The sequence below is a fragment of the Podarcis vaucheri genome, assembly GCF_965113315.1.
Source record: "Podarcis vaucheri genome assembly, chromosome: 6".
NCBI lineage: Eukaryota > Metazoa > Chordata > Lepidosauria > Squamata > Lacertidae > Podarcis > Podarcis vaucheri.
The window spans coordinates 65439183-65463880 of NC_138764.1; the positions used below are offsets into that span (position 1 = coordinate 65439183).

The window sequence follows — 24698 nt, forward strand, 5'->3', positions numbered from 1 at the left end:
CCAACACACTTTCCAATCTCAGAAAGAAATAAAAACACTAGCCTGTTATTTTGGGAAGCACAGACTTCTGGGCATGAATTCTGGGTTCCACATTAAGCACTGAATGTGGTTATCTGGTCCATGTTAACAGGATCCTCAATAAAGTTAGCAGGGGGACAATCCCCAGTGGGATTGCCCACCTTGAGACAGATAACTATAGAGATAGAAACAGATAATAGATGATTTAGGTCAAGGGTGCCAACTAGAATAAAATATTGGGAAGGCCAGGTAAGCCCTGTCCCACATAACGTGGTGCATGCACACCATTTGAATGGCAATGCCCATCAACTTTGGGGGAGGGGTGGCTCCCTCAAATATTTTAGGGGGAGCAAATACCTCTTGGCCCCTAATAGTTGGCTCCTATGTTACAGGTATCCTTGTAAACAGGCCCAGCAGCAGCACTTGCAGAATGCTAGCCAGAGATGGGAAATCGCCTTTCAGCAGGATGTGCGCCTGCTGCGAGGCTGGCCCTTCCACGCCGCAAATTATATCCTGTGCCACACACGCAATTATGGAATTAAATATCTGCCGGAGGTGGGCGGGGTTGGAAGACTGGGTTTCTTTCGCCATCTCGAATCGCCTAAGAATGTAAACGGGCAGGGGAGGGGCCGAGCCGGAGATTCCCCTCCTCTCGTGCCCCGCGCGACCATATGTCCCCGTCCCCCGCCCCCCGCAGCCCTCACCACGGGGTGCGCCCAGGGCAAGCCGACCTCCCGCCCACCCAAGTGTTGCAAGGGACCGTCTGAGCTGGGAGCAGCCGCGCCAGCTGAGGAAGACCACGCATTATGGATGCTGCTTGCAAGTCACTCTCGCAGGCGCTGACTGGTCCTGGCAAATGAGGTAACGGCGGAGAGGGGGGGAGGGAGGGGGTGCCCCCATCTCTCTCTCTCTCTCTCTCTCTCTCTCTCTCTCTCTCTCTCTAGGTCCCTGGAATGTTGCGGGGGGGGGGGCGGAGAGGGAGCGCGGAGGGAAAGGGAGGGGAAGGGAGGAGCACATCCTAATGCAGAGATGCTGCAGTGGCTCAGGGCGCGCACACATAACACAGGCAGGCAGGCAGGCAGCAGCACAAGGCGAAGGCTCACCTGCAGAAGGAGGGCAGGCGGCAGAGAGGAAGGTTGCTGCTGCTTCTGCTGCTGCATCGAGAGCTCCCGGGCTCTCCTCGCCCAGGCACGCCACACGCGCATACACGTGCCGATCCAACCACTCTCTCTGCCCAAGGTAGGAGGAGGGGGCGCGGGGTGTCCTTTTAGGCTCCCCTGACTCTGTTCCCAAAATTTGGGCTGCTCCGGAAGGTGCAAGCTAACTTTCAGTCTAGGGGGAGGGGAGCGAGAGAGAGAGATGGAGATCATGACATCAGTCGTTCAGCCACGCCGCCGCACCCGAGCTGGGCTGTCTAGTGATGGCAACGGGTTTGGCGTGGGCGCATGACACGGGCATGGCACGGATGCCAGGGAAGGGGCTGCCGGTGCCAAGGGAGAGGTGCCCAAGAGCGTCGCCAGTCAGTGACAAGGGAAGGGTTGGCGGCGGGATGGGGTGCGGTCCCTGTTGAAAACGTGTTTATCTGCCATGCTTTGCAAGGGGTGTCGGAAGAAGTGGTGGCAGAAGGGCCCAGGTTTTTTGACTTGCTTTTCTGAACCGGTGCCACGTAGGTGTGACCAAAGAAAGCGGTGTCGAAACGACCACCCACACCTGAACTGGAAGAGATCAAGGGCAGGGAGCGAAGCAATAGGATGGGATCAGTTTGAGTTTTCCTACTGCAAGCAGAGTCTGTCTCCTCATTAGGGCTCCAGAGAGAAGGGAGCGCTGGCTTCTGCTCTGTGTGGGTGTTGTATTTTTCTCTCTCCAAGGCTATTAAGCCACTTTGGACACCCCACCCCCCTTCGTAGAGCAGTATGTACAGTAACTGTAGAAGAGGCTGTTGCGGTGGGGGCTGCTTGATGGGATGGCATTCAGGTAACAGTCCCAATCTTTACTGATTTTGTATTTCATTCCGATCTGGAGCAAGCCCAGACAACCTTGTGACCCACCAGGCTGAATGGAGCTCCTTAGTTTTGTAAGGTAGCCCATCAAGCACTAGATCACTCACTTGGTTTTTCTTCCTGCCTGGAAGTTTACTAAGAGCCTTGGGGGGGGGGGGGCGAGAGGAAAGTTGTCAGGAACCTGGGAGGCTGCACTACTTGCCTTCATTTGATGAGATGGGTGACAAGTTGTGCAGGCCTGACCTATGCAAGTTTCAACTTCTTCGGCATCAAGGCTGAATGAATGAGTTGCTGAAACGACAGTTTTAAATATGAGAGCTTGTTTGCCCTTTCTATCCAGAGCTTCTCTGCTTGTGATTGCACCAGATCCATCCGGCATCATGTCCAACCATCTGCTAATGCTCCGACCCAGGCAATAAGATGCCATTCTAGCCTTTGCATTTCACAGCTTGTCTGTAAAGAGTGGGGCCGGGGCCAAACGCCTCTTCTCTACACCTGTTTGTGTGTGCGCTGTGCATTGACAGCCTGCCAACTGAGGCTAGTGCAACATGCTTTTGAGAAAGTGGGCTCTGCTGCTGTTTTCTGAAAAGCCTTCATCTTCAGTAGGTGCCACTGGGTTGTTGTTTCTTGCAGCTGAGTGGGCGAGAGGCAGCTTGGAGGCTTGCAGCTTCAGCCATCGCTTTCTGGATCAAATAACTGAAGTGCTTGCATATTCTAGCATAGACCACACACTCCAGAGCTCCATGATCAGGCATTTGTTTGTGATGCACAATTTAAATAAAAACTTGTAAGGTCAGCATTTGGTTTATGCTTTTCAATTCAATAATAATCAGTAAACATATCATTGCCAAGGGGGCCATTTATTTGTCTAATTCCTCCTGGTAGGGCTGAGGCTTTGATCCCAGAACCTGTGGCACCATGAAGGCAGCAACAGATCCCTAAACCCTCTAGTCCAGTAGGACATGGTCTGACTTACACAGTCCACAAGACTTTGCAAAGGGCCGGGGCTTTATAACACCAGCCTCCTCCTCCTTTCCAAGCCAGGTCCTGCCTGTTTAGCTGCCAGCAGTTGGATCACTGTCCTTTACCCAGACCACATTTCACATAAACCCTTGTGGATTTAAACTGAACATATTTCTGCTCCCCATGCAGTCACTGGCCCATCTGGCTACAAGCAAAGCCACCTGGTCCATTTCTCTTTACTTATATACACACAGCTGTTAAGAAGGCTGCTCTGAATAAGTGGGGAAGGGGGCAGAGGATGAGGAAGCATGCTGAGACCAGCCTGAAGTATGAATTAACTTGAAAACAACACAGATGCTTGTGAAAATACATTGCATGGCTGACTGTGAAGGCGGCACTGATCGTATGGGAGCCCTGAACAGATAGCTACTATTGCTGTGATTGATTTGGCCAGTGATAGTTCAGCCGATTTGCAAGCAATCCAAAGTGTAAAGGAAGGTGACAGACTGGATGTCTGAATCTAGAAAGTCCAGCATCCTTTTGTTCATTCCATCTTGTCTCTTTCTGATCTAGCGACAGGCACACAAGTGGCACATGGTCTATTTAGAACTGCCAACTTACTCCTGTATGTTTAGCAGGCAGATAAGAGGCAGTTCAGGAAGTGGATGTTTTCCTAGTGTGGTGATACAGTGTCAGACAGGAGAAGCATCGCCTGCTGGTTGTCATTCTGTCACACAGCTGTTAAAAGCACAGGAGCCATGTCCCAAAATAAGCACTGGCAGCTCTAAGCTTCTTCTCCCATCTGCAGGATCAGAAGCAGGTTTCCCCCATGAGTTTTTGATTGTGGGTCATCTGTTGTAAATGATTGGGGTTGAGAGGCAGGTATTACATATGTATTACCCCAACTCCAACCCACTTCCCAAGTGTTATTTATTCTTCAGAAGAAATCCTGAAAAATGCAACCCCTAAATATTGTCATGGTATGCTTCCTTGATTTTTTTTTATAAGAGGAAATAATTCCCTTTCTCATCTAGTTTTTACATCAGAGATTGAGTAGAGTGGCAAATTATTGCTTGAACTTCTCTTTTGCCTCTTGGGAGCATTATTAGGAGTCTAAACAAGAGGAGGTGAAAGTTAAACAAAAAGTAAGTGAGAAGCAACCTGTGACTTCCTGTGTCTTTGCTCTCTTTAGCTAAATCTGCTTAGTTGGTGGAGGTAAGTGAAGTGGATGTAAGTTAGGGTGCCCATTTATGCATCACCAAAGAAGAGAGAGCAAATCTGCATAAACTTTGCATGTGCTTATTTAATATACATAGATGCAAATTCAGAAATGATTTAAATAGAAACCAGTGTAGGGGGGGGGGAAATCTGACCAATTGATTTGAGTGCCTGGTCGTTCTGCTCTGCTGTTTATGTGTTCACTGTTGATGGGAACTTTAAGGACCTTCTTCTCTTTAAAATTGACTTGGACTGGACAGCCCTTCAAGCAGAGCAGGGGTGGAGACCCTGTGGTTACAACTTCTATCCTCCCTGACCACGGGCAATGCTGACTGGGGCTGAAGGAAGCTGGAGTTCAACGAGGGCCATGGGTTCCACACCTCTAAAATACAGGGCATCTTTAAATAGTGTTCTGTCCTCTCTCAAATAAGACATATGACCACTGTGAGCAGCACTGCAGGAATGAGTCCTAACATAATTGAGTTTAGGATCGGGCTCAGAGGAAGAAACTAGACAAGATCCTGGAGCAAAAATAACAGAAGCGCAGCAGGAAGTTGCTTGCAGAATATTGAGGGAGCCTAAACAACAATAGCATATAACTGATGGCATTGGTAAAGAATGACCAAAAAAGGCACTATGGATTTGTACATGCTCCCTGTTAGAAAGCTGCTAGCATATGGATAGAACTAGCAATTGTCAGATACAGACTGCAAAACCTTTGTTCCTCATACTGTGATAAGAGTGCTTGTTTCACCTACCTTTCTTGGGATCTCTAGTAGCTGTTCTCCACTTGGAATCAAATGACCCTGCATGCTTTGTGGTTGCTGAGGAATGGCAGCTTTCTTCTCTTATTCAGCAGGGGTTGGTGAGGTTTGTTCCACTGGTTTCATTAGCTAGGTATGAGTAGCACTGGGTTTGTTTCGTAGAGGCAGGTGTGAAAGGTTGTGCAGATTGATGGGATATTATGTGGAGGGAGTACCTTCACTTATGTGGACTACAACTGAGAAAGGGAAAGAGAAAAAAAGGGTGTGTGCATTTTTTTTTTTTTTAAAAAACCCTCATGCCTGGTAGGATGATGCATAAATATGAATATATGCACAAAAGGAAAAACATTTTTTAAATTTTTTTTTTAATGCATAATTGGCTACAACCCTACGTTCAGGCCGCAGAAAGTCTGCAGAAAGCAGAGGCTAGGAGTGGAAGAAAAGCAGATTTTAGAATTCCTTTCATATTATCAAAGCTCTTGGGAGCCCACTAGATGGGGGCAAGCTGCCGAACCCATAGCATTACCAAATGGTCAGAGAGCTTGATATCTTATTACAGCCCACAACTCCTCCATTGGTAATGGGTTCCCTTGAGGTGGTGCCCTTAAGAATGAGTGCTGAGAGAAAAATCATTTCCCCGGGCAACATTGAGCCAGCCATGTGCCATTTCACTTGCTTTCTGAGCTTCATTCTGTGTCCCATAGCAGAGACCTTTCCCTTATGCAGTTCTTGTTGCCTGTTATTTCTGATGTTGCATGAAGGTAGATTAATGAAGGAAAGCCTCAGAGTGAAGCAAGGGCCTCACGTACGTAGCAGGAACAAATGCTTCAGAACTAGGATATTTAAATGGAGCTTCTTTGAGGCTTTTTGTTCCAGCATGGGAGCAGACAGGGGGCATTCAGCTAGCTCTCTAGCGGATACTGCTGTTGCTTGCTGCCTCATCCTAAGGTGTTTCCCTCATTGACACTGATAAGGGAGACTTCTTTGCCAACAGTTCGTACAGAGTTTACAGGGAAGAGACTAGCTTCTCTAGGCATTACAGGTTAAACGAAGAGGCGGGGGGGGGGGAGCTTTCTACTTCAGCTCCCAGCCAGCCAGGCCAAAGAGGCCAAAGAGCAAGTCCACATTCCCATAAATTCCATTTAAGCCTATCAAGGCCCTGCCCTCAGCAGTGGCCTTGCCAATTATGATAATCATGTTGAATCTTCACTATGAGAATCATAGAAACATAGAATTGTAGAGTTGGAAGGTACCCTGAGGGTCATCTAGTCCAAGGAGACTCATAATCTATTTCTCATTTGGCTTCTAGGTCCTGGCGTTGTTTTTGTAGCCTTGTTTTGTATTAAAAACAGCATAGCCTCATAGCCTTGTCATTGTAACTAAGGTTTAATTTTCTGCACCACACTATTTTGCTGTTCACTCTTGGTTTCCTTTACGTTTTGATTATTCCAGTTTAAGGGACACCAAAGACAGGCCTAAAATCCCTGTGTGTTTTTTAAAAATAATTTTTTATTAAATATTTTCTTGGTTTACAAAAGTACCTGCCTTGTCTCTTTTTTCAAGTTGTACAGTCTTTTCTACAGATCAGTAACATTTGTTATGAGACATTAGTGTTGAATACAGAATAAGGTCAGGAAGAAGAGGAGTGTGTGTGAGAGAGATGGTTTTGCTAAGCCATTGTTCTTCCCTTCCCTTGCCTACCTCCGCCTTCCTTGCTCACACACCCACTCCAGGTCTGTGAACAATTCCACCCCCCTCTCCAATATATTCACCAAGCACCATTGCTGATTTCCTTGAAGCACCCTGTTCAAAACACAGCTCTATTTACTGAGAATTTTGAAGGACTCTGGTTATGAATAATCCTTGGACTACATTTTCTGTAACACTGTGCTTTTTGGTTTATGATTTCTGAGACAGGAATATTATTTGTTGTGAACAATTTAGATGGGTTTTTAAGAGGAAAGATTTGATGCAAGCCTCCTTGAACGTTTACTTACTGCAAATAGGAAGTCAGAATATACATCTTTTAAGTGTAGTCCAAGCAGTGTTTCTTATCCAAGGAGACTACAGTCCTGTTGTGGCTTTATGGTTCGTCTTTCCCCCAGCTCCTTGTCCCAGCTTTATAGGGCTGGAGCAGGGACAACAACAGTGCCTTGAAAATGGTCTATGTAGGCACTAAGAGAGTGTAGCATGCCATGTGTAAAACAGCCCACCCTCCTCTCAAAGCTGTATGTAAGGACACAGTTGTATGTAAGCACACTTACATGGCAGTAAGCCCCATTGAGCATAGTGAGGCTTACTTCTGAGGAAGCATGCATAGGATTGTATTGTACGGCTGACTCACCTTCTGTAATGATTCCTGTTAAACAGGCTTAGCTTATAGGAGAAAATAGTGTTTCAGAGACAGCAGTTCATTAGGAGGCCTTTCTGGAGAACTGCAATTGTGGCTCATTACTTCATAATACTCCTTCCTGACTGGCAGATATTCCTTGCCCTACTGGCACAGAATATCCCTGACATTTCTTTTCTGGCTCTTTTCCTTAATTGATTTCTCTGGGTTTTGATATGCTGCGTTTTGATGCATTGCCTTCCATATTCTCCTAGTCATTGTTAGAGGATGACTAATTCCCTCCCCTCCCCCCCTCTCTCCTACGCCATTAATTTTTGTGGTCTCTTCTTTGCTGTGTCTTCACTCTGTCCTTGTACTCATAAAAAGGTAAACAGAGACCTTAAGCAGATGAAACCCTGGATGGTCTCTGTCCCTGGTGGCTTATAGCCTTCGCATTTCTCTCTGTTCAAGTCAGGCATCCATCGCTGCTGGAGCTCAATGTCAGGGCAGATGTCTTGATCAGAAGATTTGACTGTAAAGTAGTTTGGAGGGTTTTCAGCCTTAATACTTGCTTGCTCCCCCCCCCAAAAAAAAAAACATGGATGCTTTTCCCATTTCTTGCAATTGTCTCCCAATACAAAGACAAGGCAATACAAAGTATATATATTTGGGTTTTTTTAGAGAAGAAAAAAAGTGTAGCATGCCCAGGAGTTTTACCCAGAAACTGTAGCAGAGCATTTCATTTCACATTTAATTTGTATACCGTCTTTCTATTTTACTATACCCAAGGTGGTTTAAAAGCTGAGGAAACAAAGAATGTACACCTTGTAACAATCCAATCCAATACAAAAATGTAGTGATAAAACATAACTTTAAAATAAGCAACCAGTATCAATTAAAGTAATATTCAACAATCCATTAGAATGGTAAAGGTAAAGGGACCCCTGACCATTAGGTCCAGTCGTGACCGACTCTGAGGTTGCAGTGCTCATCTCGCTTTATTGGCCAAGGGAGCCGGCGTACAGCTTCTGGGTCATGTGGCTAGCATGACTAAGCCGCTTCTGGCGAACCAGAGCTACGCACGGAAATGCTGTTTACTTTCCCACCGGAGTGGTACCTATTTATCTACTTGCACTTTGAGGTGCTTTCGAACTGCTAGGTTGGCAGGAGCAGGGACTGAGCAATGGGAGCTCACCCCGTTGCGGGTATTCGAACTGCCGATCTTCCAATCGGCAAGTCCTAGGCTCTGTGGTTTAACCCACAGCACCACCTGTGTCCCATTAGAATAGTATATAATATGAAATATCAGCATATCAAAATTAAACAGAAATCCACTCTTAACAATTACAATAAATAATTTCTAAATTATAATCAATAAAAGCAACAGCAAGTCACAGTGCATAAAACAGTACAATACAAATTGAGAAGCAGAGACTGGAGGGTGGGGGGCAAGGCAGGTGGAAAAGGCCTTGCCTGGTGGACGGCTGGAAGTCTCTCCCCTCACAGTTCTTCCTCTAAGCACAGGGATGGTAAGGACTTTTCTAGCAGAAAACTAAACTGCAAACTCCTAAGACCCAACTAGCTGCAGTGCATAAAGGCAGAGCTGAAGATCAAGTTATCTTTATGGGAAACAATTATGCGAAATCTAGTGAGTTTTGGAGCCCCAGATACACAGAACTTATGTTTTGTCAATTTTGGCAAAAGTGGCAAGGGCCAAACTTTGTCATATTTCCACAAGTCCTTTAAATTTTGTGTATAGCATTTCTTTGTACAACATTATAAGATTTCTATATCTGCAGTTGTAGTATTAGCATTCTGGGAGGGTTACACAAATCTGTGCATGAGAGAGAGGTGGGGGGGGGGAGAGAAGAGAATGACTCACTATTCCCACAGGCTCAGATGAAGGAAAAGGCAAGTTCTTAAAAAGTCTAATTGAACTTTAAAGCAATGGGAACACTCTTTTGTCCCACCCAATCTACTCCTGTCCTTTCCCTTAGTCCTTGCCATCCCTAAAATATCCATCTCTGTTTTCTCATTTCCGTAGTTAGCTCCTGGAAACACAATACAGTCAAAGCACATCCAACATACATTTGAAACACGTCACTTCCCCAAGGAATCATGGAAACTGTAGTTTGTCACTGGTGCTGGGAATTGTAGCTCTGTGGTGGGAAAACTACAGTTTCCAGGGTCTTTGGGGGGAAACCATTTGATGGGAAGGTGTATTTAGTTGTCATGTATTGTCAGATGATTAGCAGGTGGGAGGCTGCGCCCACATGTCATAGTTGGGCTGTGGGGTCTAGGAGACGGAAGCATCCAGTCCTCTGGCCAGAGCCAGCTCCTTACCACTAGTGTGTCTGAAGGCTCTCTCATTGGTGATATGTTCTCACCTGTTACCTTCCCTTCCCCCTCAGCTTCCAGACAGCACTTGTCCCATTGCAACCACAAATAAGAAACCAGAATCTGTTTCAACTTGTGCTTCAAGTTATCTGTTTCAAGTTATGCAATTTTTAGTGCAGTTTTAATATTTAGGGTGAGATGGAATCATTTTATTCCTTTGTTGTTCTTTTCTATTGTCATCCACGTTGAATATCTCCAAACAGAAAAGGGAGAGGGATTTTTAAAAATATATAAATATACGTGTTTTAATGTGGATGTCCAGATACCATTAGCATGCACAGGGATTGGGTACTCCATTGTCTCTTTCTCCAAACTCCAACCAAGCCTGTTTTTGCAGTTCTTTATAAATCATGAACAGAATTTTCCATATTAGCTCCTAATCTTACTAGACCTTTCAATCCCAGTACTAGGTGGAAGTCTGAATTGCTATTTGTCCTGCCAGTGAATGTTCTGTGAATATCATTCACTATTGTAAACAGCAAGACAGGGGAATGTTTTTCTGAGACGTTGTAGGGGAGAACTTAGGAATCTGTCTTATACCTTTGGATTAATAGTCCATCTATTGTTGGCACTGACTGGCAACAGATTTCCAGGATTTTAGGCAAGAGTCTTTCTCTGCCCTGCCTATAGATTTCAGGGAATGAATTGGGAATCTTCTGCATGCAAACCATTTGATCCACCACTGGGCCATGCTCCTTCCCTCTATTATCTCCTGTGCTGGCATATTTGACCCAGGTGGGATTAGCACCACCAACTTGCTCAAGGCAGGGATTTAGGAACACTTATTTCTGGTGTTCCCAGAAGCTGCTTCAGTTTTGAAGTTTCTGTCTAAAGTTCATCACAGCAGCACTGGAGATACTTTCTGCATTCCCTGCTAAGGCTTGTATTGTTCAACACTTTCAGCTCTCTAATCCTTCCGTACCAGATTACCAAGACCACTCCTTTAAACTAAATATTAAATACCTCTGAAGCACCTCTTTTTATTTCATCTTAGATATCCTGTAGATATGTGTAAAGTATGTCAGCTCAAGGTTGTTTACATGGTTCTCTCACTCCACATTTAAGCCCAACAACAACCCTGTGAGGTAGACTGGGTTGGGAGGCACTGACAGGTCCGTGGTCACCCAGGGAGCTTCCTGGCCAAGTGAGGATTTGAACCCTGGTCTCCCAGCTCCTAGTCCAACACGATAACTGCTACACTACACTGTCTCTCTTCTTATTTCATAGGAAAGATTACATGTACTGTAGGTCAATTTCTGAGAGATGTCCTCAAGTCACAAAGCTCTGCTTTTGTCCCAAGTCTCAAACTGGGTGGTGATGATAATTTTTCATGGTACTAACATATTCTCATGAAACATGGCCGACATAGTCCACATTTCTCACCCACCTCCACCACATCTCCAACATTATCCAAGTAGCCTTGTAAGGTTCCTGTACCTCTCCTACAAATCATAGCAAAACAGCAAGAATCGTACTACTGCAACAAAACACAACTCCACCCAACCAATCTAAACCTGTTTTTATATCCCTGAATCTGATAAGTTGATCCTTAAAAGTCAATGTGATAATCCCTTAAAATCAAGTTTTAAAACTGAATATTGAAAGTGTTCAAATTGTAAAATGAAGTCAGATTTGAATTATATTTCTTCCCACCTGATATTGAAGGGTTGGTGGTGTCAACAAATTCCTAGCCAGATGGCAATCCTGGCACATTAAGACTGCAGTCCTATGCACACTTGCCTGAGAGAATGTCCCCAGTAATCAATGGGGAATGCTAAGCAGGCATAAATCAGAGTACACCAGGGGTAGTCAACATGGTGCCATCCAGATGTTTTGAACTATAGTTCCCATTAACCCCAGACAGCATGGCCAGTGGTCAGGGATGATGGGAGTAGTGATCCATACTATTTCGGGGGCACCAGGTTGGCTAGTTCTGCAAGATGTATTTTCTTAAGCTCTTCTTTTAAAGAAACCTTTTCACATTCTTCAATAAAGTTGATGCCTTATAGCTGTTGAGGAAGCCAGAAGCCAGGAGGCATCTATCAGTAGCTGAACTTGATCAGCAGTCAGTATCCATTATGGAATTAAGAAATCAGTTACCTATACTACGGAGTGAGCAACGCCAAAAATAAGTCATGGATGCATCTTGGAACTATTTTATGCATCGAAAAACAACTACAATACATAGCCAAGGAGAGTTAACAAACAGCTTTAGGTTCTGCCATTCCAGCCAGAAAAACAGTCACCAGGAGCCTGCCAAATGGCAGCAGCAAAGAACAGCTGAGGGTCTTGGGAAGAAAGGCAGTGTCGCTAGCATAACATTAAGCAAGGAGCATGGAAGCTACACCCCTTTTATTCCCCAATTCATTGTAGATGCATCCTGTGCACTTAAAAAATTAAGACCCTACACTCTTCAGAACCAACCCATCACACATCAGTCAATTATTCAGAATAACTCGGTGTCATGTGAATTTTATTAATATCAAAATTATGATCTCTCACTCACACGCATGTCGTCCAGAGGGCAATCACTGTTGACTCTGCCAAGATGTTGGCAAATCATCATGATGGTTCTGTACAGAAACTAATGCCAAGGCCATCTTCTTGTGGATTTGCTAAAGCCAGAGCTGTCTCCCACAGTGTCTAGTTCCTCCATAGATTTAACAGCACAAGTCCTGTTGGTTTTAATAGGACTAACTTCCCATTACGGGAGGTGGGCTTGGACTTGGGATGCTACACTTTACCATATTTACTGAGGAAAAACATAAGCTTGTTATCTGTTGGATAATCATAGTTTAGACATTAACCTGCAGGAGAGGCGAACTGCTTCCATATGGTGGCATTTCTGAAATACAGATTACTATTCCATATGGCACATTTTCAGTTAGGAGGCAATACTAGAAGCCTCACTTCCACCTATTCATCACAATACAGAGAGGTATCTCAGTGTCCATCCTCATTCAATCTGGAACTGATTCCCAATTCAACAAAGAAATCAGTGTGTGGAAGCAGCTTCCATATGTGTTATCCCTCTTATTGAACCTGGGCAATAGTTACTGTAGCATATCTCTAGATGTGATAAGGGTTAAGAATGAATTATTAGGCTTGTAGTGATGTTTGCTGAAATAGCTTTGATATGTGGCTTAGATTAATCATTCTCATGACTTTGAAAACACTATATCGTTGGGCAACAGTGATGAGCACTGAAAGGAAAGCAATGTTGTCCCATGTTTCAGAGCTTGGATTGGCTTATGATTGATATTGGAATGCTTTCTTCAATATTCAAATACACAGGGTGATACAACTAGGTTTTTAAAAATAAATAAATAAATAGCTTTTGGAAATTGAAGAATGAGATTTTTAAACCACCATTGATTCCTTTAAGGCTTGCAGGCTTGCCATCATTTTATTATCCCAGGTCTTGGGCTGTCCTTTATGGGAGAACTATTTCTTGACCTGTTTTGAACTGTCCTTCCTGGAGGCTTATCCATACTTCTGTTTGCCCTGCCACTTTCCCCTGGGAAAAGCTGCAGTTTAGCACTGAAACAGAGCAAACGGCAAATGGGTTCTCTGTGGATTTCCATTTGCTCTGATTTATCACTAAAGAATGGGTTTTCCATGGGAAAGCGGCTGGGCAAGGGCAAAACCACTCAGACCTGTGCCTGGAAAGCACAGGACAAGCAGAAAACAGCTCAGGCCCATACTTTCTAAGCACAGGACAAGCGGGTGTGGACAAGCCCCTAGGTTTAATTGCTGGTTGTTTATTTGTGTGCTTACTCTACAGATTTGGCCGGATTTTAGTTTGCAAGCATCTAATCAAATTAATTTGTGAAAATTCAGACATGATTGACTAGGGTCAGTCAATGATGCCAGGCTACTTCTAGCACTCATTTGATTGTGAATTTGAGCTGGGAACTGAGCTCTTGCATTCTGCTACTGCATTGCCCCAGGCCTTTTCACATGAGTGAGAGGAAACCCAAGAAAGAGTTTTCCAGTCATGTGATCCTTTCTTTTGGGGGAGAGGGAGGGAGCAGAGAGGCTTTCACTTTCAGCAGCGGACATGCCTTGAAACTGCAGTCAAAGGGCAAATGTTCAAGGGTAATGCTCAGCACTTGCTCCACATACATTAGTGTTCTGTTGCGACCACATCCCATCATGTAGTCGAACAATGAATCAGTAAAGCCCAAACCCCCAGTCCTAGACCAGCCATTAATGAACATACCACAGCCCTACAGGGTATTGGCAGTCGTGAGCAAATAGAAAATGGTTGGGCTTACGCCATATACTCTCTACCGCATACGATAACAAGCTGTGCTTTCACCTATGTAAAACAAATGTTCCAATTATAGTATTGCTAAAGGATATGCGTAACAAATCTCTAACTCAGCAAAGAGTTGTGGTGTGAAACCTTTTGGGTCATTGTGTAAATTGCGAATAACAACATAAGATAATAAAATATTTGTGCCTTCAGGAGCGTCCTGATTTGTTGCAATCAGAAGCTGGTGTTGTTTATCTCTGCTCACAGAAATCCTAATTGAAATATTGTCATTTCTTAGATTTACATCCTGCCTTCCTCCAATCAGTTCAAGGCAGTCTACACAGTTCCCTCCCTCCCTTTTTTGGATCTCAAAACCACCCTGTGAGGTAGGTTAGTGAGCAGAGAGTTAGTGAGCAGGGATTGGACATGGATCTCGCCAGTCCAACACTCAAACCACTACAGTACTCTGGTGCATAAAATACAATTTCATTTGTGCTTTAAGAGAAGCAGGTTTGGGAGTTGTCCAGGATTTTCAAGGAGGTTTCCATTTTGCCAGTTGTAGTAGTCGGGTATTTTGCCTGAAGCACTAAAACTGGCAGATTCCAGCAGCAGCTCTGGTTTGAGCCCTTTGAAATGTAGGGGACTTTGGAATCTGGGGCTTTGATCCATTTCTGCCAGTGTTCATTGCCATCAGTTGCAGATAATAGTAGTTTATTATTAGTATAAAGTAGCAGGCAAATGATTGGCTGTTACTATTTTGAGAATAAGGAAACAGAGACGGGAATGGCATCAATTATTTCATGGCCTTTACAAACAAGAGAGGTAGAATAGGAATCTGGTGCCTTTGTACTCTTTTGCAACATCTCTTTCTTGTTAGCAAATGAACTTTTGCATGGCACAAGCCCTTGTACCCCTGCTTCAACCACTTCAGCAGCATTGGAATAGCCCGGTTATTATGGGATGCTGCAGCTGCAGCAAAGAACAAGACTCCTGCCCAAGTCCTCTGCTGGTTCCCTGACTGGAGGGGTTTAAATGACACTCATCCATTCTGGTTTAATAGATTGCATAGCCATCATTGCTCAAGACAGCCTCACAGCTCATCCTGTTAATACCCTCTCCCTGGTTGTAGGCTGGAGGCTGATGAAGGGAGGGAGGGGAGAAGCACGGTACTGCCAAGCTGGCAGAGCCCTGCCAAGCCCTGTAGCCCTGCAGGGTGATGAGCGAGGGCTTCCCTCCTGCTTGTCAGAGCAAATCAGAAGAACTCAAAGTGGGTGCACGTGTGAACTTCGTGAGGAGCAAGGGAACGTGAGCAGAGATGCAGGGTGGTACTGATGAGAAAAGGCAAGGTGATAGGAAAAGCTGAGGGCTTGGCCTGACACAGGTGCACTTGCCTCCCCAGGGAATGTTGAGCATGCATGTGTGTGAGCGACAGTGAAAGGCAGAGGAGAGATGCAGTCCTGGCTGTCTGGCGGAATGAGGAGGCATTGTTAGCTTTGGGGGTAAAAGAGCATTGGGATGTGACAAGAAGCGGTCCAGAAAAGTTAGCGGTGTTAGCGGCGGCACTTTTCGGAATGAAAACACTCGCAATACAATGTTTAATGTTTGAAAGAGAAAAGTGTCGGAGCTCAAGTAGGCCTCGAAGCCACAAACTCTGAAGAAGCATGACATGTGCATGCATGCTTGTATGCACAAACATGCAGCCTGCTTGTGGTTACTCAGTGGTGTGAGGAAGGCGCACTTGCAGATGCTTAGAAGCCATCTCATCTTCACTCTTGCAGAGCTGAGCCTTGATCTTGCAAACGGCTTCTGGGAGTGAGGCCCATTTCACAGCACCACCGTCAACTTTAAAGACCCATGTTTATCATTCTGTGGGTCAGAAGTAGTTTTGTGTGTGCTAAAAGGAATAGAACTTAATATCATCACTACGGCTGCAACATTTAAACAGCACAATCCTATACTGAGGTAAATCTGGCTCGATCCATTCCCACCTAAGTGTACATAGGGATTGCAGTCCCAATTAGTTAGATTAATCAGTTAAAGCCTTCTTGAGCAACTGAAAAGGTGTCCCCAATTAACTGGGCAATATATTTTTTAAAGTGCCTTATTTTTTAACTTAAAGATGTCTAGGAATTGCAACCGGCATGTGCCAAGCTAGAAAAGGTTTTCAAAGGGTGGGTGCCTCTTCTAAGATGGCGCCTGCTGCAGAAGTGTATACAAGCCCTGCCTGAAAACAAAGTCTGTTTTGAAACTCACAATCTTTATTCCACTTCCCCCTCCATTATTATTGTTATTGTCGCAAATATATCAGGAGGGGGAAAACAACAACATTGTCAGCTGACTTTGATCCTGACTTAAGCATATAATTTAATATAGGCAGCCCATTTGTCAAAATAAGATGGGTAGTCATAAGATATCCATTCAAGCACAGAAAGGGCAGTGAGAGCTTAAACTACTATGTAGTAGATAGTGATGTTTATCCTCCCAGCTTTGAAATATAGCTTGTTCTCTGCAACTACAAAGGCTCACAGGGTCTGTCCACATTTATTGTCTCTCTGTTAGTCTCCAACCCACAGGATTATAAATGCATTGACACCTGCAAGTATCAAACATTTTTCCAAAACGAAGTTACTGTGAAGAATTTTTTTTTTTATGTCAGAAAGAACACACCACAGGAAACTTCTAACACTAATAGCCTGAGATTTCTTTGACTGAGTGACAACCCTAATTGGTACTAAAAGCTTCCTGGTTAGAGGATGCCTTGTAAAAGCCAGAACCAGAATTGTCAGGATTGTGTGAACTCTGTATTAAAAATAATAATAACCAACATTCTGCCCCGTGTAGCTCAAATTCTTTATTTTATGCTGTGGCTTGTTTTACACAAAATAAATATGTTGGCTTGTAATTGTGAACCTGCTCTCTCCACCCTGCTCCTGTGCTTTAACAGCGGCGTGGCAAATAGAAATGGAGCAACAGAAGCTTTGCCTGGCATATGGCATAGAGTGAAAATAGTTGTTTGATTTCTGTGTCATGCTGATATTAAAAATGAAAGGAGGAGAGCTAGAAAGATCCTGAATTTTTAATCTAATGCCAAGTTTTGGACTTGTTGTATGCTCGTGTTAGCCTTATAGTCAGGCCTTAGCTTGGTAGCAATAGATGAGAAGGAATTACAGGCAGACAAGTGCAGGGAATTTAATGTAGCTAGTAAACATTTTTTTTCAGGCTGGTAACTTTTGTGGACTGATTTACAAGGCAGGTTTGCACAGACCTGTAAAGTACACATTGCCCCTGTTACACAATTGGTTGCTCTCTTTGGGAAAATCACTGTTCTTTGTTAATTGGAATATTTGTCCAGTTTAATATATGCAAGCAAATGGTTTAATATAGTTTGCATTTAACATATGCAAGCCACTGTCAGAGAATGAACTTGAGCAAACAAAAAAGAAAGCCGCTCACTGCATCCACCAAAACAGATTTCAGGTCTAACCAACTAGCAATCCTCTTAAGCAGTCACAAATGTCTGAACGAACAAATCACTTTTTCTCTCAGGTTTCTTCGGAGTGGACATGATGAGCGAGCAGCCACAATATATTAATATGTGCTTTGTAAAAGACAAATTGTGCCAAGACAAATGGACTAACCAATGGTTTCAATTAAATGCATGTTTGTACTATTTATAGTGTTGACTTTAACTAAATTCTTGTGCGGTGTTCCTATTAACTGGATAAGAAACCTAATTATATTGTAATAACCCATGGATAGTGAGAATGGATGTATGTTTTTGTTCTCTCAGAAAGCTACTCCTAATGTCTTTGATTAAGGCTTCTGTGAGGTTCAGAACAGCCATGTTATTTCTTTCTTGTTTGGGGTGCTTAGAGAAGACATATTGAGCCTTGTAGACACATAACTTTTCCTGTGGTGGTATTTTTTATAATCTCTCCCCCGCTCAAATCTTCATCACATTGACACTCAAACATGAGGTTGAGACCATTTCGGAGAAATTGGCCTGGTTTGCACAACACAGTAAGCCAAATTATGGCTTACTGGGACTACACAAATGTGTGGGCTCCCAGAAAGGAGCTCACTGCTGCTTTCTCGCCTCACTAATCATGAGCTGTAGCTTGTCATTAATTATAGTGAAGTAACCACCTTGGGCAATGAGGTGTTGGATGACCCAATGCTAGGGGACTGGGAGAGACAGCAGCAAGGTGTTGGATGACAGAGCTGAGTGTGGTCTGGCCTGCACCCCCTGAGCAGCTGCTGCCCTCAGGAGACTTTGTTCCATCACCCATGCTGAAGTAAGATTCAATCGTCTGCATGGGCAGCTTCTAGGTGTAAAGGAGGAACAGGCACCAGCTCATCATTCAGGCAGCAAAATGTTCAGGTCCAGCTCTGCACACAATTATAGTGGTACCTTGGGTTAAGAACTTAATTCGTTCCAGAGGTCTGTTCTTAACCTGAAGCACCACTTTAGCTAATGGGGCCTCCTGCTGTCGCTGCTGCACAATTTCTGTTCTCATCCTGAAGCAAAGTTCTTAACCCGAGGTAATATTTCTGGGTAAGCAGAGTCTGTAACCTGAAGCGTATGTAATCTGAAGCGTATGTAACCCGAGGTACCACTGTAGTCTCTTTATCACCCATTTACACCTTCCTTAAATGGGCCTATGTCTAGTCTCTTTGGGTGTTTTTAACAGGATCCTAAAGAATCATTTGTCATTTTATATTTTGATATGTACTGTGTTTTTGCTGATTATTCTGATACTTTGTTTTCTGTTTGCTCTTAGTCATTTTGGGTTCCCTCAGGAAGACAAAGTGGGATATAAGCCATTTAAAGTGGGAGGAAATGAAAATGGAATGGAAAAGTTGCATTTTTATCAGGATACCCTCTTAACAGCTGTGCTAGGGCTTGTCCTGCTAATGTACATAGAACTACAGAATAGCCCACAGCCATAACATGTGATTTTTCTCCACTATGATCATTTCCCAAAGTAGGCATCAGCTTGCTCAAAGAATCCTATCAGAGAGGAAAGCAGGAAGACCCAAAGGAACTGTAGGCATCTGTCTATAACATCAGTTCCTTGATAATGGATCCATCCTAGGTCCCGGGGGCATTTATGAGATAGCCAATCTGTCTTTGACTATTAGTAGATGTTCTTTCATGCAGCTTCCTGCACTATCCTAGTGGATAGGAGCATTTGCAGCAGAGCATCCATCAGCACCAAGTCAGCTCTGAAATGATATCCCAAGAAAAGAGGCAAATACCAGTCTTGCCCCTCTTTCTGAATTTAGGTCCTGGTTTATCTATTTATGTGGATGAAGTGCAGAATCTGGGGGCTTCTTTGTGCCTTTGTGTGAACATGGTAAACAGGCATTTGAAACTTTGTGTGTCTTATGGAGAACAGGTACCCTTATCAGAGAGCAAAGATTGACTTTGGTTCCCTGTTGAATGGATGCTTGACGGTGAAATCTAATATGTTACTATGTAGTGTGTAAAACAGACCTAAGAAAACATCTTATCCAGACAGAATCTCCTACATGGAAGTTATTTTATGCAGGAAATTGTTTGAATCTCATGTGCAATTTGCAACCCATGGCAAATGTTTACATGGCCACATGTGATAAACTGCATGCAGGAACTTGAGCTATTTATTTACTACATGAATAAGACTTCAGCTTCTGTGGAACATCCTCAAAACTGTTACTGGATCTGCCAATACAGGATAATCATGACAGTACACAACTAACACACCTTTTGCACAGAATATCACCATCTGCACTGTAGACTTTGCAGCCTAAAAGAGTATGGCAAAACCTTTTATTGAATTCCAGTCATATGGAGCTGGGAAAAGGATAAAGAAAAATTCTCTTCGAGCAGATATGTTGGATTGTTTATCATTTCCAGAAAATTCCTCATTACCTTTACTAGATGAGTAACTGTAAGTGGTTTATGCTGGCTGCTCAACCATAGAACTGCCTTCAAGGCAGCAGCCTCCATACCATGATCAGCTGAATTTGCAGAGAGAAGAATCTTATAATTGGCAGGCTGAAATAATGGACTATTGAATTTGGCCTGCAAAACGTTGGCAAAGAGACTGGCAAACAAAAAATAGACAAGATGCTAGATGTTTTCAGGCAGCCTACTAGATTCAATTAGACAGTGGGGAAGAGAGCAGTTGGAGAGAGAAAAAGAATGCAGGTACAGGTCTCCCCTGAAAATCTGCACTGGTATTGGAGAAATGAGTTGTTTTTAATGAGTTGTGTGATTAAAGGGAAATAGAAAATATTCTCAATCGGGTTTGCAAGATCAATATTTCAAAGATAGGGACACTTTTGTGGAAGTATGTGCTAATCAAGATGTGGGCTGTTTTGTGTGGCAAATTTATGAGTGAATTTTGTGTTGGTAAATTTATTTCTTTAGTACATATATCTCACTTTTTTCCCACCATGGCACTCACATTGGTATAGGTCACAGCTTTTCAAACTGTGTGTCCGTGATACATTAGTGTGTTGGCTACAGTGTGTAGGTGTGTTGTATGAACGCTCCCCACACTCCTCCCAGGGCTGGAAAGGGGTCTAAAAAGTGTGTCACCAACATGAAAAGTTTGGAAAGCTCTGGTATAGGTGGTGGTCTTGGGTGGTCTCCCATGCAGGCATGCCTAGATCAGACCTAGTCCTCGTTAGCTTAGCATATTAGCCGAATCATGTGCCCTCAGGTGATATTCTAGAACCCATACTGGCATTGTTTAGGAAGTCTTAAGAAACAAAGAACAACCACAAAATCATTACAGTATTGATCATCTGCCATCTTGATTCAAAGTAGCATTCAGGTGTGTGTACCCAGATGTAGATGAAAATTTACTCCTTGATCTCAGGAACCATGATGCAAAAATTGCTTTTGATGGGTTATATCCAGCAAATCCCTATTTTGAATCAACCCAAAGAAATTAACGACCCATCAATTTCAATGGGTCTGCTCTGACTAACATTAGATATAGCCCACTGTCTTTAGAGGTGTCTAAATGCATAGTGAAAAAAGCTTTTCAGATTGTGAAGTAGATATGCCACACCTTTTATCAAATATAATCAGCTTTCTTAGCACTGCTAGGTTCTGGTTGGCCCTTCCTGCCTTGGTTTTTCTCTTGGTTGAAAATATTTTTAAAAGTAAAACTTAGGAAGCTTTAGGTAGTGATTGATGTGTGGCTGTCTGAAAAGCCCAAGCTACTGTTAACAAACTGATGAAGATCAACAGTGGTGGGATCATCCGAAATGAGGAATGGTCATCCTGTTGCTAAAATAAGCATTCCCTCCACATAAGTGGTGCTTATGAGCCCAGCCTTGCATTCACATGCACCAGAAACGTAGGTGTAAAAGAGGTATTAAAATGAAGAAAGAAATGGCGGTTGAAATATCATTATGTGAGTCATAGAGCTCTGAGCACTATATAGTCATTTTGTACTTTTGGAAGTAATAGAAACTGAGTCTGAAGTCTGTAAATTCAGAGCAACAGTAGCTGGGGTTCAAATTGTAATAGTCACTCATGACCTACTGGAAGGCAGGGGAAAAAAGACAGGAGAATTAACACACCCAAAATTATTGCAGTTCTACTGCTGTTATTTTATTATGTGATTGCCTATTCAGCCACTTATTCCCCTGACACTATAGTTTGTTTAGGCTAAATGCCCAGGGAGAGAAGGGACCAGATTCACTTTCATTTGAATACAGCATCTATATTTTATAAAGCAAGAAAATGGAGAGCTCAGTTATAATCAGCACAGCCTCCTCCTTACTCAACTCTGTCTGCACCCCCTGTGTCTTTGAGACAAATCTGCTCATTTGACTAACTAAATGTAGCTGGTTTTGTGCCGACTCTACCTGCTGAGCTGATACAGAGGAGAAAGAGAGAGAGCAATTTTGCATCATCCATCTTTTTAATAAGCAAACAAACAAATAAATAGTCTAGGGAGACATTTGATCCAAAACTGTATTCAGTAACCTCATAACTTTGGTATAATTAGAACCATGAACCTGGGTAAGTTGGATGTGGTCAAAAATGAGATGGCAAGAATAAATATTGACATCCTGGGCATCAGTGAGCTAAAATGGACGGGAATGGGCGAATTCAGTTCGGATGACTACCATATCTACTACTGTGGGCAAGAAACCCGTAAGAGAAATGGAGTGGCCCTCATAGTCAACAAAAGAGTGGCGAAAGCTGTACTGGGATGCAGTCTCAAAAATGATAGAATGATCTCGATACGAATCCAAGGCAGACCTTTTAACATCACAGTAATCCAAGTTTATGCACCAAATACTGGTGCTGAAGAAACTGAAATTGACCAGTTCTATGAAGACTTACAAAACCTTATCGAAGTGACACCAAAGAAGGATGTTCTGCTCATTATAGGGGATTAGAATGCTAAAGTAGGGAATCAAGAGATAAAAGGAACAACTGGCAAGTTTGGCCTTGGAGATCAAAACGAAGCAGGGCAAAGGCTAATAGAGTTCTGTCAAGAGAACAAGCTGGTCATCACAAACACGCTTTTCCAACAACACAAGAGACGACTCTACACATGGACATCCCCAGATGGGCAACATCGAAATCAGATTGATTATATTCTCTGCAGCCAAAGATGGAGAAGCTCTATACAGTCAGCAAAAACAAGACCTGGAGCTGACTGTGGCTCAGATCATCAGCTCCTTATAGCAAAATTCAAGCTTAAACTGAAGAAAGTAGGAAAAACCACTGGACAGGTAAGATACAATCTAAACCAAATCCCTTATGAATACACAGTGGAAGTGAGGAACAGGTTTAAGGATTTAGATTTGCTGGACAGAGTGCCTGAAGAACTATGGATGGAGGCTCACAACATTATACAGGAGGCAGCAACTAAAACCATCCCAATGAAAAAGAAATGCAAGAAAGCAAAGTGGCTGTCCAACGAGGCCTTACAAATAGCGGAGGAGAGAAGGCAAGCAAAATGCGAGGGAGATAGTGAAAGATACAGGAAATTGAATGCAGATTTCCAAAGAACAGCAAGGAGAGACAAGAAGGCCTTCTTAAACGAGCAATGCAAAGAAATAGAGGAAAGCAACAGAATGGGAAGAACCAGAGATCTGTTCAAGAAAATCAGAAATATGAAAGGAACATTTCGTACAAAGATTACCATAATAAAGGACAAAAGTGGTAAAGATCTAACTGAAGCAGAAGACATCAAGAGGAGGTGGCAAGAATACACAGAGGAATTATACCAGAAAGATATGGATGTCTCGTACACCCCAGGTAGTGTGGTTGCTGACCTTGAGCCAGACATCCTGGAGAGTGAGGTCAAATGGGCCTTAGAAAGCACTGCAAATAACAAGGCCAGTGGAAGTGATGGTATTCCAGCTGAACTGTTTAAAATTTTAAAAGATGATTCTGTTAAGGTGCTACACTCAATATGCCAGCAAGTTTGGAAAACTCAGCAGTGGCCAGAGGATTGGAGAAGATCAGTCTACATCCCAATCCCAAAGAAAGGCAGTGCCAAAGAATGCTCCAACTACCGCACAATTTCACTCATTTCACATGCTAGCAAGGTTATGCTTAAAATTCTACAAGGAAGGCTCAAGCAGTATGTGGACCGAGAACTCCCAGAAGTGCAAGCTGGATTTAGAAGAGGCAGAGGAACCAGAGACCAAATTGCAAACATGCGCTGGATTATGGAGAAAGCTAGAGAGTTCCAGAAAGACATCTACTTCTGCTTCATTGACTATGCAAAAGCCTTTGACTGTGTTGACCACAGCAAACTATGGCAAGTTCTTAAAGAAATGGGAGTGCCTGATCACCTCATCTGTCTCCTGCGAAATCTCTATGTGGGACAAGAAGCTACAGTTAGAACTGGATATGGAACAACTGATTGGTTCCAAATTGGGAAAGGAGTACGGCAAGGCTGTATATTGTCTCCCTGCTTATTTAACTTATATGCGGAATTCATCATGCGAAAGGCTGGGCTGGATGAATCCCAAGCCGGAATTAAGATTGCCGGAAGAAATATCAACAACCTCAGATATGCAGATGACACAACCTTGATGGCAGAAAGTGAAGAGGAATTAAAGAACCTTTTAATGAGGGTGAAAGAGGAGAGCGCAAAATATGGTCTGAAGCTCAACATCAAAAAAACGAAGATCATGGCCACTGGGCCCATCACCTCCTGGCAAATAGATGGGGAAGAAATGGAGGCAGTGAGAGATTTTACTTTCTTGGGCTCCATGATCAGTGCAGATGGTGACAGCAGTCACGAAATTAAAAGACGCCTGCTCCTTGGGAGAAAGGCGATGGCAAGCCTAGACAACATCTTAAAAAGCAGAGACATCACCTTGCCAACAAAGGTCCGTATAGTAAAAGCCATGGTTTTCCCAGTAGTGATGTATGGAAGTGAGAGCTGGACCATAAAGAAGGCTGATCGCCGAAGAATTGATGCTTTTGAATTATGGTGCTGGAGGAGACTCTTGAGAGTCCCATGGACTGCAAGAAGATCAAACCTCTCCATTCTGAAGGAAATCAGCCCTGAGTGCTCACTGGAAGGACAGATCGTGAAGCTCAGGCTCCAATACTTTGGCCACCTCATGAGAAGAGAGGACTCCCTGGAAAAGACCCTGATGTTGGGAAAGATGGGGGGCACAAGGAGAAGGGGACGACAGAGAATGAGATGGTTGGATGGTGTTCTTGAAGCTACTAGCATGAGTTTGATCAAACTGCGGGAGGCAGTGGAGGACAG

The 24698-nt window shown here is 43.6% G+C and overlaps 1 protein-coding gene across 4 annotated transcripts in view; it reads left to right on the forward strand.

The window, feature by feature from the left end:
* Positions 1-624: 624 nt before the first annotated feature.
* Positions 625-24698, forward strand: part of CNTN2 (contactin 2) — a 72576-nt gene continuing 48502 nt past the window's right edge. For 2 of the 4 annotated variants that reach the window (XM_082228140.1, XM_082228143.1), the window contains exon 1: positions 626-879. In XM_082228140.1, coding sequence (XP_082084266.1) covers positions 875-879 — 5 coding nt within the window. In that variant the 5' untranslated portion in view covers positions 626-874. Of the gene's footprint in view, positions 880-1055; positions 1258-24698 lie in introns of those variants that run through there. The other 2 variants (XM_082228142.1, XM_082228141.1) reach the window with 2 other exon arrangements.